The 19,194-nt window shown below is 39.5% G+C and overlaps 1 protein-coding gene across 9 annotated transcripts in view; it reads left to right on the top strand.

Annotated features, from left to right (window-relative positions):
- LMO3 (LIM domain only 3) overlaps nucleotides 1-19,194 on the top strand; it is a 58,381-nt gene that overhangs the window by 34,476 nt on the left and 4,711 nt on the right. For all 9 annotated transcript variants that reach the window (XM_072327500.1, XM_072327230.1, XM_072327047.1 and 6 more), the window contains one exon: nucleotides 14,376-14,501. In XM_072327500.1, the coding sequence (XP_072183601.1) occupies nucleotides 14,376-14,501 (126 nt within the window). The remainder of the gene's footprint in view (nucleotides 1-14,375; nucleotides 14,502-19,194) is intronic.

The raw sequence follows: 19,194 nt of genomic DNA, 5'->3' as shown, positions 1-19,194 counted from the left end.
ACCCTGGTCTAGAGAGAAGTGTCCCTGCCTGTAGCAGGGGGGTTGGAACTAGGCAATCTTAAATGTCCCTTCCAACCCAAACCATTCCATGATTCTGTGAAAAGGGACAGGAAAATAGAGGATGCTGCTACTTCTCTGAGGCTATGAATGTGAGTGAGAGTATCTGTCAAATGTTTTTCAGATAATTTTTGGAGCAACAACAGCAGATAGAGGCACCAGGACAGGGCTGATTGGGTTCTGCTACAGCAGAGGGTGCTTCCCTGAGGATAGAAAGATGCACTCACAAACTCAAAGTGACCCCACTTCTGAAGGAAGGGAATGAAATTGCCTACAACCAGACATGACTCTCCTCCCAAGGGTGTCCTCTCCCATGTTGTGCACTTCTTTGAGCAGCACTTTAGTTTTAAAAAATGAAGTCCCTGCTGTTAGCATGGCAGAATACTTCCTTTCAGAAACCCATGCAGAGATGAGTGCCCTAGTCACATATACATGGTACAACAGGGAAGCAAAGAGGCTGCTGTGCATTAAATACAGGGCTATGCAGTGCCACCTCTTCCCTCTCTCTCGGGCTGTTGTAGAAGCATACATCTTTTGACTTCATCAGTCACTCATTACCTTGCCTCACCCCTAAAAAATATCACACAAATAGTCCAGAGGAGGATAAATTTACCTGCTGCCATGCCTAGGTGGAATGGGATAGCTTCATTCATACTTTCCTGCACTTTTATCACTCCCCATCACTTAAGCCTGTCTGTGCTGGCAGCGGTGCCTGCCACGCTGTCTGCTGCTGACCGCTACAGCAGGAAGGGAAGGGATAAGCCGCAATATCAACTCATCTTCAGGGGCTCAAAGCTGTAACTGCGGTAGAAACCAGACCAAATTCCTATTTCCCTTTCTCTAGAATGATACCTGGGAACACTGTGTTTGCCGTACTCTTTTAATCTGACATATCTGGTATCCAGCAGTGGGGGAAACAGTCTGTCTGCTGTTTCCAAGGGACTGCAGTAAGACAGAGTGAGCCAACTTTTGTCAAGCTTTTCAGGATTTGCCAGAGTTGGCAATATTGCAAGTAGGAAAGGATTTCATCCTGATCAATGTGGTTATCTGTTGTCCTAAGAGAGATGTTATTTGATGATTTTCATTTACGTAAAAATGTGATTCTTGTGTAATAGAATGTGTACAGTATACATGACCTACAGCTAGCTTCCATTTCTTGTAGGGTAATTTTTGTTGGTACTTTCCAGATTTTTTTTCCCTATTATTTTCTCCTCATAGTTCTATTAAAACAAACAAACAAATATTGCAACCTTGGTAAAGCCACAGTGAGTTGTTTTTCACAGAAGGTTTCCTAAGTTAAAGAGGAGAAAAGGACTTTATTTAGATATATGGCAAGTATGGGCTATTTTTTTCCGGAAAACAAAAGCTATCTCAGTTCTATATTGGAATTTCAAGGTAAATATGGAAATATTCTCCATATAATGCCTTGCAGTCTGTCTCCAATTGTTTTTTCCTTTAAATTGTATTGTATTACTACACCCTGACTTCCTGTCCTTGCTTTTTTAGATCTAAATAAGCAGTATATGAAAATATGTAAAGTCTGAATTTGAAGTTCTTATTATAGAGTATGCTTTTGTATCACCATATAGCAGTGGATGCTGTTTGAAAAAGAAATTACTTCTGCTTTTAAAAGTACTCTGAGAATATGACAGTGACCATCTCCACTGAATTTCAGAGCCTGGCTGCCTCATGTCCTAATGTATTTCCTCCTCAGCTTAAAATTTACCTCAGAACAGTTCAGGAAGCCCTCTGTTCTACATAAATAACAGGCAAATTGACAAGGCAACCTTGACCACGTCATGGCTGCATCTCCTGATGGCACACGGAAATAAGAGCTGACCCCTTTTAAAGTCAAGGCAAGCTGAGGACTGCGGGGCAGGAACTGCTGGGTGTTAATCCTAGCTGGGATTAAATCCCAGCCTCTCTCCATCACCTTGATCAAACTGCTGATGAGGGGGATTTGCAGAGGAATAAGAGACAGTTAGGTATCCACCTGTGATTGAAAAGCCTGGCAGTTCAGTGGTTTATGGTCCTGTGTGCTCCAACTCCCTGCCTCAGTTTCTTCAGCTTCCCTCCCTCTCTAACAGGGCTCCTGAGAGCCTTTGGGAGTTGGAGGCCAAGGTGCCCTCCCAACGCTTCATGTGGCAGCCTGCATCCTCCAGATGCTCTGTCTTCCAGGGCAGCTTTCTGCCCAACCAGAACAAAGAATTCATTCTCCTAATCACTTCCCTCACATGGAAAGGGCCTTTTCTGGTTTTTTGGAGGGGAGGTGAAAGTAGGCCCTGTAACTGTAGCTGGTAGCGCGTGGTTTTGGCACCTGAGCACACTGACTGTGCCCAGGAAGCTGCGACACAGCAATTAGCCAGCACGGGCAGCACTCTTCAGGGGCAGAGGCTCCCCTCCTGTAATACATCCCTTTCTTAATGCGACTTGATGTAGATAGAGTGGGGGCCTATCAGGTGTGAAAAGCCCTGCTGCTCCTGGCTTGGAGTGGCCTCCAGACAGTGATTTGGCGACGTCAATCCAGTCATGCTTGATTTCGGCACTTAACGCAGTAAAGCAGGATCCCTCTACCCCCGATCAACTTCTCAATTAGTGAGCTGCCTCGTGTAACGGCCTTGTTTCACAATCCCTGAGGGCCGCTTCAGGGGTCATTAGGGTGAGAAAACTCCAGTGCTGGCTCTGGCTCCAGCAAGCGCAAGGGGAGCCGAGAGATTTCCTAAATACATATAACCCTTTTTCAAGTTGTTTGCTTTCATGGGATTGATTCTTGGCACATTAAGGAGCTTAAGGTGTCAGTATCTTCTTTAAACTGCCCACCTTATCGCCTTTACAGCTGACAGTTTCCTGACAGCCAGAGTGTAAGCAGAGATAACTAGTAGGTTAGTACACATATATATTATATACGAATATTATATATGCTGCTCGGTATTTTCTGCTGAAGAAGGTGACGGGAAGCTTTGCGTTTGTAGTCTGCAGCTCTGGTTAAAGAGAAGCTCTGTAAGCAGCTCTGTAATTGTAACGACACGTCTGGAGGGCTGCGCGGAGGGTGCCGATACCCAGCTGTAGTCAGGGCATGAGAATAAATAGGCAAATTTATGTCCTAGTCTCCCAAATTTCTTTCCTTTCTTTATTAGGGAGCAAACTATTGTTACATTAAATATTCAAACTACACAGAATCTCAAGGGCTTTCCTTTCCCACAATGTGTTACCAGTATTCATGCATATGAAGAACAGTAACCCATATACAAACGGCACCTTTTTTAATGAGCAATATATGTCAACATGACACCTTCTTATGAAATGCAGCTTTTTAGGTTCTGCCTTTGTGGATGTAATAATTGAGATGTTTCTAATATATGCACTTACATTACCTGCTTATTGTTTGAGATTTTGTTCATCTCCTAACTTTGTACTGTTTGTAGTGCTTTTAGCATTTGCCTCAATTCATGCTCAGTTTTATTTAATTAGAAATATAATTTTCTGCTACATTGATTATAAATCTGAGTGAGACATTGGTGCAGAATTTCGTCAAGTGTTCTTTTCAGAAGAGAAACAAAAATCGTAGGGAGCATGGAAGGAGCTGTAATACCAGATGCAGGGCTAAATATTGATACCTTAAAACCTGAACAATTTAATAAATACAGGGGAGAAAACAGTGTGTATTATTTGCAATTATTTGGTCAGTACATTTTATTCCAGTGGATCATTCAACTTATTTTTAGTGCAATATTAACTGAAACAACTGGGTTAATGCCAGAAAATCATAGTGGGTATTTATCACGGAATGTGACATGTTTTGAAAGCATACTCTAAAACCAGCCCTAAATCTGCTGAAATCTGAGTTTTGAAAATGATATTATTTTGAAATAATGATTTTAATGTTTATATTTTGTTCAAAATATTTTCCCCATAGCTGTAATATTTTTACAATTGTGTTGATGATATATAGATAGCAGCAATGCATATGCATGCAGTATATGATGTGTATCGTGTATGTGCTTCTTCAAAGTACTGTGATGCTTTGATTTGTAACTGTTTAAGGTTTTACTTAAAATTCTGAACACTGAGCAGAGCGTAGCCATTTCAATGGAGTACTTCAAATAGTAAAGTCCTAAAGGTGACACAACAAAGGAAATACCTTGGATACAGCAGCTTTTATTTATAAAAGAAATGTTCACATAGTCCAACGAAGGAAAACTTCACCTGTTTCCATTTCTATAGGAAGAGCAGTTCTATTAAACCATCGCTTTGTTGCATGATTTTGCAAGCACATCATATGCTTTACATGAACAGAATGAACTATTTGCATGCCATCTAATGGATTGACGCACATCCTTTTTCCTAATTTCTAAGCATTTTGCTTATTGCAAACATTGAAAAAGAAGCTTCTCACTCACCATGCAGCACTCATCTTACAGTGGTTTTCAGAATGGAGTAATTCCAACTGTGGGAGAAGAAATTATTCTGTTGTAAAGCGGTGAAAACACAACTTTGTCCCTTTTTATTCTCTCCTGTGCAACTGTTTTGGTAGTTTTATTTTACACACATGCACATCTAGTTTAGCTCTGCAAGCAGTTTTCCAGAAAGCGGATGTCTTGTAGTCTGAGTACCAAGACTATTATTCTTGGGCTTTGAGGTTTTGAGGTTTCTGGGCTGGAGATCACTACTTTACCAAGAGCAATTCTTTCTGCTGATGTCAGTGAGTAAGTAGCTTCTGCAAGTACATATTTTTCATTGTAGTTATCATTCAGGGCTCTTAAGGGACTTCTGCACACCAGGATTCTTGTTGCTCTTTTAATGTAAAGTAAAGATGGGAAAATTGAGGTGCAAAGAGAGGATATTTGAGCAAGGCCACTTAGTAGGGTAGTGCAGGGACTGGGCATCGAGACTTCCTTTCCCCAGTCTAAACATTGACTCACATTCCCTATCGACTTTCATCATTAACCTGTTAATGTAAAAAAATAAAAATGACTCTGCCTCAGCATTTCTAATGGCCCCTCTCACAACTGCAGGGCACTGCACACCTTTTCAGCTTGACAGAGCCAGGCTGGAACTAAGGTCAGGACTCTGCATAACTACAGCAATATACCTGCTTGGAAAGAATTGCTGGTATGGAGCTCATGTTGCCACATTAGCATCCTCTGTCTGCTCTATGGATGTGTTGTTTTTTTTTTATGTCTCACATCACAGCTCATTCTCTGCCAAAATGTCTAGGGTGATTCCCGTGAGGTTTTGAGGTTTCTGGGCTGGGGGTCACAACCTTATAAAGAGCAATTCTTTCTGCATGTTTTTTGCGTCCTTGAATGCATATCTCCTGGCCAAACAAGATGTAGAAACATGAAGAGAACCTCGTGGCTGCACTTCCTACCTAAGCTCATCTTTGCCTACAGCATCATGGCATGAAAGAGCTTGCTAATGATTCTTAAATGTTCATTACTGTAGTTCTTCTCTCAGAATATACTTCTCACCTTGAATGACCCATGCGCTGAATTTTAACTAAGGGAATCCGTGATAGTAAGTCTATCATGATGCTGCCTTTTTTTTTTTTTCCTCTCCAACTCTTAAAAGCCTTTTATTAGAAGACTGCTTAAGGCATTCTTCAATTAGCATGTGCTGTATTGTGGCTGGAACAGCTGTTTACCATTTAATAAAGCATGGCATAATTTATTTTCAGAGTCTAGCAACCGTCTTTGCTATTACACCAGGGGAGAAACACAGTGACTGCATTGTTCACTTCACTGATGAAAGAACTATAGACTTTATTATATGACTTCATAGAACTATTAACTTACCCCCCACTTCTATTTCAGCATGTATTTACCTGACAGTCTGCACATTGATTTCTTACCCAGAGGTTCTGCGTTCTCAGTCACCTCTGGGGCAAAGTGAAAAATGTCTAGGTTTGTCCCTCACATTAGGCAGCTAATCATATATTTGTACCTTAATATCCTTCCCTCCCCTCCCCTCCAGGGGCTAGCTCTATATGCACAACTTAGACCTTTTCTCCTTAGTCACTGGAGAAATAATGGAGTTGTTGGGAAATGATAGGAGCTTGGCCACTGCTCATCAGGTTGCTTTTTCATTCAGTTCCTTTTCTTCCCAGATCTCGATCAGCATTTGTTCTGAAGTGTTGGGGTTTTTGTTTGTTTGTTTGTTTGTTTGTTTTTTCTTCCCTGTTTAGCTCTGTATATGGAAAATGAATCTGAAATGCATCTTGAAAGCATCTCTTGAGTTCTGTTTCCTCAGCAGCAACATGGAACTGTTGCAGTTGTAGGCAAGTCAAAATTCCCCATGTCCGTGTTGCAGTGGCTTGCTCCTGGAGGGGACTGTAGGTCACCTGCATTTCCTCATGCCACCAGCTTCACAGCCATGAGGATAGATGCTGGCTGCAGGAGCAGTGTCCATGTAGCAAGTGAAAGTGGTCCTGTGGGCACCATAGCTGAGGTAATCCCTGCAGATCCTCCGCTTCTGGGCTGTCATTGTCAATCTTGTTGAGTTGTCACTGAGCCATCTTCAAGACTGTTCAGGTATGAAGAAGGGAGAGCATGTGGCAAAATGAGTCCACTGATGCTTTCTTACAGCCAAAAGGTATGGGCACAGCATGGGACAACATCCATGTCATACAGTATGTGGCACATGGCCTTAGATGAGCCTCCAAATCCAGGAACTGTGCAGAAACATGTAAGTGGCAAGTTAGCTGGGATACTGACTAGTTAGTACTGGTGAAGCACCACGTGGTTGCAGCATTTTGCTGGTCATGAACCACACAACTGTTTGGTGCCAGTTAGAATTAGGATAGGAACCATTTGGGGATATTGTTTTCTTCTTATTATTTGAGATGGGGCATTAAATTTGTTTTTAAGTTGCTCAAGTCTGACAATGAAAATCTGTCAGCCGAGTATCTGCAAATTTTTAGATTCAGCCTGTGTGTGCGGGTGGATTTATATGCATGATTTAAAGTAAAGCGTGTGTGGAAAGATGAAGTTTATATGGTTGCTTTGTAGAAATGGATGTAATATTGATGTTGACTTACTGGTAGAAGTTTAAGGATGTCACGATGCATGAGTGGTGGTGCAAAGCAGAGCCCTGAGTGCATTGGGAGGTCATTTTTAACTTGAATTTATTTCCATGATATCAGGCATAGATCATCGTGCACTGTGCACAATCATCCTTGCTTTTCATCTGAGTCAATGAGAGTGGCTAAAGAAAATGTAAAATGAAACAAAATTGTAACATTATTAAAAACAGACAGTAAATTAGTCCAGAATACTTCTTAAAATTGCATTTTAGCTTTAGACTGAAAATTTGATGATCTGGCTGCATGACTGAAGGGACAAGGAAGCAGACTGTGACATAAACGATATGGCTATATTTGCAGCTAAGATGGACAAGGGCTTTTTAAAGTTATGCGATTTAGGCTTTGGAGTTAACACTCCGTTGACCAAACAACAAAATGCCCACCTTTGATAGCTTTCTCAAACTATAGCTTTAGAGAAGTGGCATTACATCAATTATGTCTGGTCATGCTTCAGATTTTTTCAGCCAAAATTAAGGCTTGCTTGAAATGAAAGCTTAAATTGTTTCACGGAATGCAAATAACCTAATTAGGGAAGGATATAGAAACAAATCTATATTTTGTTTTCAATGTCTGGTTTTGAGGTGTTTGAAAATGAAATTCATCCATGTTAGCTTTACATAAAGAATTCTTTCACACAGCCTGTGCAGAAAAATAAATAAATAAATAAAAATCCTTGGTTTTAAGAACTTCAACAGGCACAGGCCAGGGTTTGGCAAATGGCTTGTTCTACACAGATGGAACAGACTGGAAGCCTGTGTTAAGAGGAATGTCTCAGCTACATTAAATTAAGATCCATGGTGATGAGGACAGTACATAAAGCTTGGGTACGAGAAGACATAAAGGAACAATATATATATGTATATTTAGTTATTGTAGTTCACAGTGAACACATTTGTTTTCTTCTTCAAAGACTGGATGATAAACAGCAGCTTCACGTTTGAAAGGTTTTCACTTCTAGTTTTGAGTATTATGCTGCAATAGACAAGTACAACACGTTTAACACAGTGTAACCAAGGCCGTGTGGGGTTGCTCACATACCCAGGTTAGCTAAACATGAAAGCAGAATACTTTCAGACACAGTGCTGTGAGGCTACAGTCACACCCTACTGTGGCATCTCCATCTACCCACAATCCAGCTACCAACCAGTGCAAATTTTCAGAAGCAGGGGCTCTAGAGAGGTAGCCCAACTCGCCCTCACTGAAGGGGAGCTGTATTTTCAGGTGGCACGTGCTGGGGATCTCTGCAAACAGACACTGTTATGAGTGTCAGCATACTTCCAATGTCAAGTTAATTCTGCAATGCGCAAGTTTGCTTTTGAAATAAAACAAAGGGTACCTAGGTGGAAAAAGCTTCTCTGCTCTAATTTGGCAAAGCAGCCCTCTTTTCACAGCATTACCAAACAAGGCAAACACTGAATCAGCCTTTGATTTTAGTATATGTTTAAACACACTTCAGCAATTGTATATGAATGCCTTCCTTAATACACTTCTACTAGGTTGACCATTTTGACATTTTTTTCTGCTTTTTTTTTTTTTTTTTTTTTTTTTTTTTTTTTTTTTTTTTTTTTTTTTTTCCAGTATATAACATCAAGGACAAGGTTTTTAGATAACTTGGATATGCATCTAAATCAGAACTGTGTTATCTCACTGCTCCCACATTATAACACTTGTGATTTTACATTTTCTAAATTAATTTGGCACCCAGAATGCTGAGCTCTATGAAAATCTGGCCACTGTTCCTGCAGCTGAGGAGTGCTGGAAATCTAGCTGAAGGCTCCATGCTCAGATCTACTTGACGTCCTCGTTTGCAACTTTGTAGTGTTTCCCTCTTTTGACACCCCAGTTTGGTCAAGAAGTGAATTAAAATGGTTGGAATTTTAAGAAGGATATATAAGCAGTTATGAGCATACGGGAGAGAATGGAAAATTGTTTCAAAAGTGTTCATTTTCTCCAGTTTCCCCTTTTTCCTTTATTTTGAAGGAGTCTCCAGCTTCCTGCCTACTGTTAATTAGTGGAACAGAGTTAATTCAAGCAGTCACCTGAAGTCTTCTACTGGCTGTTTGGGGAGCCAGGAGGTCTATGAATGAGCAGGCTGGGTAGGAGATCTGTTCTCCCGTCCCATCTGCTTTTGCCTGGTTTAACTGTAGTAGGCAAAGTGGGGCTCTGTCTCCATTCCCTTTGGCTGGAAGCATGTTTCATTTTCAGTGAGCTTTTAGAAAGTTTTTCCAGAGAAAACTGAGGATGGGTGGGAGTGAAACGAGATTGCCAAGCATTCATAAAAATGCATGTGGGACAGATTTACCTGCTTGCCTTTCTCTGCAGTTCGATAGGGAGGATTTTCAAAAATATCTTGTGGGAAGTAAGAGAATAAAGTCTATTTAAAGCCAGTAGTAGTTGTGTCCCTACGTCACTTAGTTCTAAAAAAAATCTCCACCTAATAATCTAAATAATACTCAGAATGTAGGTGTTACAAATTCTCTAAATCTGTGCTTTTCAGTATGCTTTGTAATCTAGATACTTACATAATATTCTCTCTCACACTCATTAACTTTTAGGTTCTATTATGTGGTTTTATGCTTCTCCAAATAGAATCTTACGCTGTCTGAAATTTTTGCTAAGGGCCAAATGCTTTCTTTCAGTACAGGCATCTAGAATTGAAATCCTGAATAATACACATACCTACTGATTGTCTATTTCACTACATGTCTGATTACATTTAAAACAGTGTGTGTATTATTTTGATTCCTCCCTTCTCTGTGAAGAACAGAGATTTGAAAGTATCATTTCAATTTTTATAGAAATTGTATTTAGCAGGGATATTTCATTGTGAAGATTAGGTCTCACCTCCTTGTAGGGAATAAATTGAGATGAGAATTAAGTGAGTTTTCAGGTCACCCAATCAGTTAGCGGCAAAGGCAGGCATAGAACTCAGTTACCATATATATTTATCCCTAATGAACTTAGTTAACCTGGTAGTGGGAATGAGAAGAAAAATAATTTGAAGCTGTGTGAAGCTACCCATAATTACTGTGCCATGGGATAAATTCCATTTAATGTTGGCTTTGTCATTCCTGAATCTCAAGATATTTTTACTCTTTCATTTTCCATTATGCAAACAGATGATTTTTAGTCCCACTACAAACTGGCTATCCTGGCTATGTGGCATTTCTAAACTAACAGTGAGAACCAGGTCTGCCTTTCATGCTCAGTGCCCCACCCAAAGACTGTAGAATTGGATGGAAATTGGTTTTCGTGTGGCAACACTGTCTACTCTTTCTTTTCTCTCTTTCTGTACTTTTCCCTCCTAGCTTTTTCCTTTTTCTCATCTATCAGTACTTAACCTTCAGGTTTCTGTTTAGTAAACCTACCAAAGCAGAATCAATAGCATGGTGCTTAATCACACTTTTTGCTGCTCAAGCTGTCAGGTTTGGGTTTGTTTGCGGAAGAACTCTTGCATGTCTTTCATTTTTTAGCTCTGTTTAGGATGTTCTATACCATTCAAATACATGAAGAGTCAACACTTTTGCTGTTGCTGATCATTCTTATCTCATCATAGTGTACATACAGCATAAAGTTTCAGAGGTTGAGAATATGAGGAGAAAATATAAATCCTTGTACTTCTATATTTTTGGCTCTTTTAATTGCTTCATGAAGTCAGTGAGAGAATCGGTATTCTAATCTGCTGAAGTAACCAGGTCATATTCTAACTACCTGTAAGTAGATGTGAAAGGAGTGAGTTTAAGCATTCCCTGACCCTAAAAAATACAGTAAATAAAACTCAGAATGATTCCTGGCATCTGTGAGTACTGAGCAGAAATGAAATCCTTGACATTCTTTTGGTAAAACAGAGACTGTAAGAGCAAGAGACTGTAGCTCAGTGCATCATCTCCAGCTAAGATCCTGTCAAGAATCCATTTGTTCCTTCCACAAGTAAAATCCATATGTTTTAGAAACTGGCTCATGTAACAGGTTTGAAATGTGGAAGAAAACAAAGCAGTGTATGAAAAGTGCACATACGCCAGTGCAAAGGAGTACGAGTACAAGTATGAGTCCTGGCTGATCTCTTGCTCCTTGGACAAAACTGAGGAGAAAGTCTAACAAATGCATCGTTTTGCAGTAAATTAGATCAGATTTCCGCATCTCCGCACTCAGTCTGTGAGCTGACAGTTCAGTAAAATGTTCCCTTGTAAGGTTCGCCCTCTTAGGAAAAGGGGCAATAATTCATCATTAGAATTTCAGAGTCCAGGTGTAGATGAAAACTGATGGAGCCTCCAGCGAGGCAGGGAAAGTGCACAGAAGAAGAAAATTTTATCTGAAGCCTAATTCCCTGGTTACAGCAGAGAATAATTAAGATAATATTGCTTCAAGAGTTCTTTAATGATTAAAAATCACATATGCAGAATCCATAAATTGGAGGGCAACAAATTGGAAGGCTACAGCGTCAGGGCTCTGTTTCGCGCGCGTCGTAGCGGGAAGTACAGCGGTGGCACAACAGCAGCCCGGGCAGCCACAGGAGACCAGGCCCATTCCAAGGACTTTGTTTAGATGCAACAAATCATTTGTCTGTTATTAACCCAGAGCTTGTAATTATGCAGATTGCCATAGATTTTCCTGGGCCTGGAAGTGAGATTGAGGGTTGTTCACACTATAGCAGGCAGCTCAGGGCTGGCCATGCATTACTGAACTTGCCACATTTATCATGTTGACTGATGGCAGCAGAAGCAGGTCTCAGGTCCCAGTGGTTAATGTAGTGGGTAATTAACTGTCATTTGCCTAGTAATAGGCTGATGATCAATGGTTTGTGTGGAAACAAATTCTAATCAGGTAGCTGATAAATGCTCAGGGAGCGAGAGCAATTGAAATTGGGGGAAACTATGTCCAGAATTTCAAAATGGCATTGTGGGTTTTTTATTATTATTATTAATGGGAGAAAACTATGTTCTTCATATAAACAGCTTTATCCAAAATTAACAATAGCTAATATAAATCTCACATGTTTGTTTTGCGTGTGGTGGGGAAGAACTAACGGCAAGGAAGGCCTCCTTTCCTTTATGTAATTGAAAAATTTTAATATAGTTGGTGCTTGGCAGAAGCAGCTCCGGTGGTGGTCTCTGATTTGAGGAAGGGGGAAATCTGCACACAGTGGGCTGCAGGACACTAAATCTCCATCTTTCACGATGCTGAATGACATCCCCTGTTGTTTCACTGATCTGCAGTTATAACGATAATGGGTTCTCCCACTTCCGCCTGAATGTATCGAACATGACTGTAGGAGATACGCCTGCATCTAGCATGCTCTCGAGTCAAGTGTTTGGGCTGCATCTCAAGCATCGTTTTTGCACATCAGCTTGCTGGCCCCTCTCTGCTGAGCTGGAAGTCACCAAAACTTTCCTCACACCTGCACTCAAGTGTTGCTGTTGTGGAACACCTTTTGCAACTTGGTGTGCTTTCCTCATACAAATGAACTTGCACTGTCTTCTGTATAGACGTGTAGGAAACAGAGCTGGGCCTTTCATCAGTGGGTTTGGTCTTTCCTGGTGCAAAGCCAGACACAGCTGTGAAGGGCATTGAAGTCCTGTGCCCTTCAGATGAAGAATGAAAGGCTGAGTGGGTCTTAGGCAGCGTTGGCAAAACCCATGCATGTTGCAAACAGAACTAGAACAAAGTCCCTGTTCATTGCAGGGGAGTTGTACTGGATGACCTTCATTGGTGCCTTCCAACTCAAACAATTCTATGATTTTACAGTGGTAATATTTACAAGCTGTTTAAGTAATCTATAATTTTAGTGACTGGGCTTATGGAACTAGAAGTTGAACTGAGCTATTCTAACAAGAGCTCATGGTGATTAGCCTGGTTGTAGACCTTCTGTCTGGGGATGCTGGTGACCAGCAGGTCAGACAGGAGAAAGAGGGTTGTGGCTCTAAAAATAAGCACCACATATTATGCAGAAAGCACATTCTAAGTAGAAGCAGAAGGCGAAAGGATTTGGAATTAAGTAGGCTTGTTGATAACCCATGAAATTCAGTAAAATGGAGGGATGTGATTAAAAACTGCGTTCATTTTTATGTTACCAAACTGAATTTTCTACAGAGCACCTTTGAATTCATTAGTTTAGAACTGCTTTTAATTTGGTGTTTCCCTTGAGAGCCATTATATTTTTCTGCTGTCAGCCTGATGTTGAGGGAAAAAAGAAAACTGGCAGATGTGGCGTTTTCATCTAGTGTGCTTCATAGTTAAAAACAGCATTAACTGCTATGCACAAGCAGAGCATTACTTTTAATAATCCATCACAACTATTAAGTAGTTTAAATAAACTTAGTTTCAAAGATTGCTGCCACGTAGAGCTAACGTATTTTTTCTTGTTCATTATAATCCTTCTATGTTACAAAAGGATGCATACGTGCAACTTTTTTGTAATACACCCACTTGAAAAGTATTGAAAATCTTTAACAAAGAGAATTTTGAAAAAATTCTATAGATGTCTGGCAAAAACAGCATTTTATATTGTTCTTACAGTATTTTATACTTCTACTCCTGATGTGACTATATATAGTTTACAGCCTCATTTACTTTAATGTGCTACCTGAATAACATAATCATAGCAATAACTATGGTATAGGGTTGTAAGGTGCATGAACCGCTAATGCTTTCTGACGATTTAAATGACTTGTTCATAAAATGTTCTTTTAATAATAGTGGTAAAGCTTTTAGCACTAGATGTCAAAAATGCGAAGAATATTGGCTTTTTCGAGTGTTATTTCTTTTCTAGCTAAAGTGTGTTTTAATAATAAATAACACCAAAAGCCAAGGTTATGTGGCTCTTGTCTGAATGGCACAATCCAAGCTGAAGACTCTTCCCACATATGCAAACAGCTTGACCCCTGTCCGCACAGTTATGTAACATCCCTAATGTGTTTACTATTTCTTTGTTGAGTTTAACAAGATGTTCCTTTTACCCAGAAAGGTCAGCATAACCTGAAGAAGAATCACATCACATTAGGTGGGATATTAGGCTGTCACCATTCCATTAGACTCTCTTCCAACAAAGGGACTGTGCGTTTGTATTGGAAACTGGGCAGACTTGGACCACCAACACCAGCCTTTCCAAAGAGGGCTGTGCTGGGAAGTCGGTCAAAGGCCAGGCAAATACTGAATGGAAACAAGGATTAAAATATGCAAATCTGATTTTCTTTTCAGTTAAGCATCTTCAGGAATATTTGTCTTTTTGTATCTTCAGGTTATTTGGCGTTACAGGAAACTGCGCTGCCTGCAGTAAGCTCATACCTGCTTTTGAGATGGTGATGAGAGCTAAGGACAATGTTTATCACCTGGACTGTTTTGCATGTCAACTTTGTAATCAGAGGTAAGAGAATGTATTGGGTCTGTTCCATAATCTATGCATTTATTTGGCTCTTTTGTGGATACACATTCAAGTAAGGAGGAAGCATCTACCAGTAGCGGAAGCCCAAGATTAAGACCAGGATACTTTCCCTGGGACTGAAGCAGAACATTTATTATGACCTTGGCCAGAAAACTTTTTGTGCCTCAAAACCCACAACAATAAACAATAATAACGTTGCTTCCTCTTGCTTCAAAAGGCCGTCCGTCAAGTTTAATTAATTAATACTTATAAAGGACTTTGAGATCATTTGCTGTAGAAGAAAGAGCTGTATCATTTGTCACTATTACATTAATTTCATTTGAATTCTTCATTTTTGTCACATGTATTTCTTTTAAATCACATTATGTCGCTTCCTGTTGACAGAACTGTGGTCAGTTAAATTTACAAGATGTTATTCCCACCATTTTCTCTGTAGCAGCATTGGGCTTCCCATGCCCTATTTTCACTTCCATTCCTTAACTGAAGCTTACAGAAATCCCAAGGATCCAAACCAGACATTTTGTTCTTAAGAGTCACGTATACAGTCACAGAACAAAATGATCAAAAATGGTAAAATTATAAAAACTGCATTTTTCAGAGGCAGGTATGGTCAACTCACTGCAACAACATTCAGAGTGATGGCCAAATCCTGTTAGAGAAGTTGCTAGCAGCTTTCCCATTGACTTTTATGAGGTCTAGGAAATGATAGAACCAATTATGTCCACTCATTGTACCCATTATGTATTTTCAATTATTACATGATCTAATTTAGAATTTATTATTATTATTATTATTCCCCCCAAGTGGGGAGAAAAATGAGATGTACATTCCCAGGAAGTAACAAAAAATTAGGAAGATGATATTCTGACACAACAAAGTTACATACAGACCTAAGTAAGCTTTGCTAACTCACCTTGTCCTGCAGTATGTTATTTTGTAACTCTATAGTCATTTAAAATTCAAACATCCCTGAAGAACTATAAAATGTGCAGCTGCTAATAATTGTAACACACTACAATTACACTCTTTTAAAAAAAGCCAAATTGACCTTTTTCATCATGTTGCATGGGAAATTAAAATACCAGGCAAGTAATAACTGCTGCTTAAACTATATAATAATGCAAAGTAATTATAGGTTCTAATGCCGTTTAAAGTCCTATATCAATTTTGCCTTGTCACGAAACTAAGAGACTGTATTCCAGGGCAGGCAGAGCCTCCCAGTAGTACCCACTCAAAACTCACAGATATGACTAGATTTCTTTTCTTAAACCTTTCACATCCCTGTTTCTGTGAACTGCTATTGTAGTATCATTATTAAAGTGCCTAATATATTTCTGTTGTTCGCTTCATTTATTACATGCCATAATGGGGCTGCATATCTTTAGTGTTGGTTATGCACAATTAGCACTTAGTTATTGTCTTGTCACTTCAGCCCATACAAGACAAACTTCTTTAATGTAAGAAGTCAGCTAATCTTCATCAGTCAAGCAAAGCAGACGATGTTTCGTACCCTGAGTATAAAAGATTTTCATTATAGTTAGCACTCTAGGATCTGAGGAAGTGAACTTTCTTTTTCTTTCCCCGAAAAAGAGAAGCTGTCATGATTATTTTTAATATACCTCCTTTACCAAAACAAGTGTGAACTAATGCACAATTTCACTTTGCAGCTCATATGCGTCACACTGTGCCCCAATGCCACTTACTCCCACTGGAGAAGTACTGTAAGGTGTTTCTGAAGTGGAGCGTGCCAGGGACATTTAACAGTTCATAGCCATGTCATCCCTGAGCCTTCAGTCTAGAGTCTTTTTTTTTTTTTTTTTTTTTGCATGTAATTTGGACAAATGGTTGATCAAATAGTTTTATGAGAGCCTTAGACTGGGAATGTAGGAATTGATTAACCTGAAATACAATCGAATTTACCTACTCAAAACAGGCAGCAGCTCCAGAACTTTCAGAGAATTTCAGAAATTCTCCAAAGTAGCCCTAATCTTGCAATAGGTCTCAGGGACCCTAATAAAACATACTGTCTGTAGGGTACCTTTTTTTCCTCACAGTTTGGGGCTAGTGGCACTCTGAAGAATTAATTTTGTTTTTATGTAATAAATCTTATTTAGTGGATGCTCCAACTTAGTTCTTCTGTGGCAAAGCATTCCACTGACTGCACTTTCTCGTTAATAAATGGCTTTAAATTTTTTCTTTTTCATTACTTGCATAATAAAGATAGAAACTATAAGTAAGTGCTATTTACTGGCCCATCACCACTAATTTATATATTTATATATATTTCTATTATGAAACATCTTTCTTTTAAATGGAATAATCTTGTCAGTCAACATGTCATTAATAATTTCTTTTATGCTCCTCAGCAGCCTTTTTTCTTCCTCTAGTTAAGACAGGGGAATCAAAACCAAATATCAGACTTCAGGTGAGGAAAAGTTTACAAGATAGCAGTTTTGTTTTGTTTCTTTATTCCATGCTGCTCCTTGCATGCAAATAATCTTCTTGAGTTGACTGCCTGGATCTTCTCTTCACTTTCATTCCAGTCACTATCTGTAGTGTGGTATTTATTGAAGAGAAAGATTTATATTTACAAGCACATCAGCAATATCAAAAAATCACCAACAGAACTAGGAAGGCTCACCAGCTACTGACAGATGTACATGTTTAACTTCATTCCCCCATCTTTCTATTCTAACCTCAATTCCTTTGGGATATTCCTTATACTGATACAAGCACACACCGTATCTGCAGTACCACTGCAAAGCTTGTAGTGTCCTCTGTTGCGTTCCATGTTTGAGATTTTTGAGATTTACAGTTCCTGTCTACTGTTTTCTGAACAGAGCGTATGTAATGTTCATAAGCAAACTGAATAATTTCTTCAGTCTTCATTACTTTGTGTTTACCTGTGGTGAATGTCTCCTGTCAAGTTGTCCCTGGTTGTGTTCCTTCCAGTGCTCTGTGCTTTCCAAGATAGCTACTATATTAGCTCACATCACACTGGTTCTTGGAGTGGCCAGGTTTCCAGGCTTACTATGACATGACCCTTGTATTCTTCCCATTCAGGAAGCTGATTCTGGCCTGGTGAGAGTGAAGCCTGCCCATCATCAGTACTTTTTGAGAGAGTCAGTCATTTTTTTTTGCTTTTCTGCACAGCTTCTCTGTTTGCTTTACTGTTTTTGAGTATCTCACCATCCCACTCAAGTTTCTGTGTGGATGGCAGTTAGACCCTCATTTTCTTGGGACCCTTTTTGGGCCATAAACGCCATCTCTGAACTAAGCCATAATGTACCTGTTCCACTTTATTGGCCTCTTGGAGGCTAGATTCAGGATAAGAAGAAAACATTGTTGTCTCATATGATGTACTCTGAGAACATCATGTTGCAGAACTCCATATCTAAGGGATCTCCTGAGCTACCAAATCTTGTCCTGTGGTATCCAATAGATACTGTGGCATGTTTTCTATTTCATAAAGCTATTCAGCTCTCCTGTCTAATTGCTCTTTCCTGGCAGTTTTTTTTTTTTTTTTTTTGACATTCCCCCCCGCCCACACCTACCCCCCGCTTTTTTTTTCTTGTTACTGATGTTTAAAGCAGTAGAGATTTTGTTCTGCTCCCAGCCCCAAGGTTTTAGCATCCCCTTTATATTTCTTGTCTCTGTCCAGTTTACTAAATTGAACTTCTTCCATCTCCCAAATATTTGCAGAGCTTAGTGACAGTCATCTTAATGGTGTGAATGCTCCCCTTTCTGCTCTGTAGCCATATTAAACCTCTCCACAGAAGCACTTCCCCTCACTTTGACAGTAGTCCCCATATAGTTGATTTTTGCAGAAAATTAAAAAAAAAAAAAAAAAAAAAAAAAAGAAAGAAAAAAGATGGGAACCACTGGAAAAATAAACAGACATTGCCTTTCACACTTTGTCAGCTTGCATGTGTGTGACTGGCAAAATGGAGTGGAAAATCTTGCAAGTGGGCTCAGCTGCATCTTTGCTTGACACTTCTGACTGCAGCAATGATCTCAGCCTGCCTTCGGCTTTCCCACTTTCCAGAGTTTCAACGTCCTCCTTTTCAATTTCTGCGGCTGCTTTAGCAGCTTGTTTCCTACTGCTGCCATAATTTTTGTCTGCCTCTGAAGTCAACCTGGGGTATGGTTTAAAACTCCCTTCTGCAATCACTGAGGGGCATTTAAATCAACTGCTCTCCCCTTCTATCTGAAACAACCTTTATTTTAATGGACACTGGGCTGTAAGTGGTTATACACGCATTCAAATCACTGTCCTGACGTAGCTGTAAACACTTATTTCTGGTATCAAATGTAAAATGCCCGCACAGTGCTGCCTTTGTTCTCTGTCAAGGTGGGGGTGAATATGATGCTAGGAACATGCTTATTGGAATACCAATGTTAGACTTTTGTTTGTGTGTTCACCTAACAAATTCTGAAAACCTCAATACTGTTTATTTTCATTTATTATCTATAAATTTAGAATAAAAAATAATATATTCTTCGTGCTTGCTTTTTAAAAAATAATAAATAAAAAGCCGACAACGTGGAGGTTAGTCACTGTAAATTGAACCATTTGGTTCTATGCGTTACCCTATGTATTTTGTTTATATGTAATGCAACTTACTGGTGAAATACTAATCCAGCCACAGCTTATGCTTTCCAGCCTTTGATAATA

The sequence above is a fragment of the Excalfactoria chinensis genome, chromosome 1 (assembly GCF_039878825.1).
Source record: "Excalfactoria chinensis isolate bCotChi1 chromosome 1, bCotChi1.hap2, whole genome shotgun sequence".
Taxonomy (NCBI): domain Eukaryota; kingdom Metazoa; phylum Chordata; class Aves; order Galliformes; family Phasianidae; genus Excalfactoria; species Excalfactoria chinensis.
The sequence above is the reverse complement of the archived record's forward strand: the minus strand, read 5'-3'. Positions and strand labels throughout refer to the sequence as shown.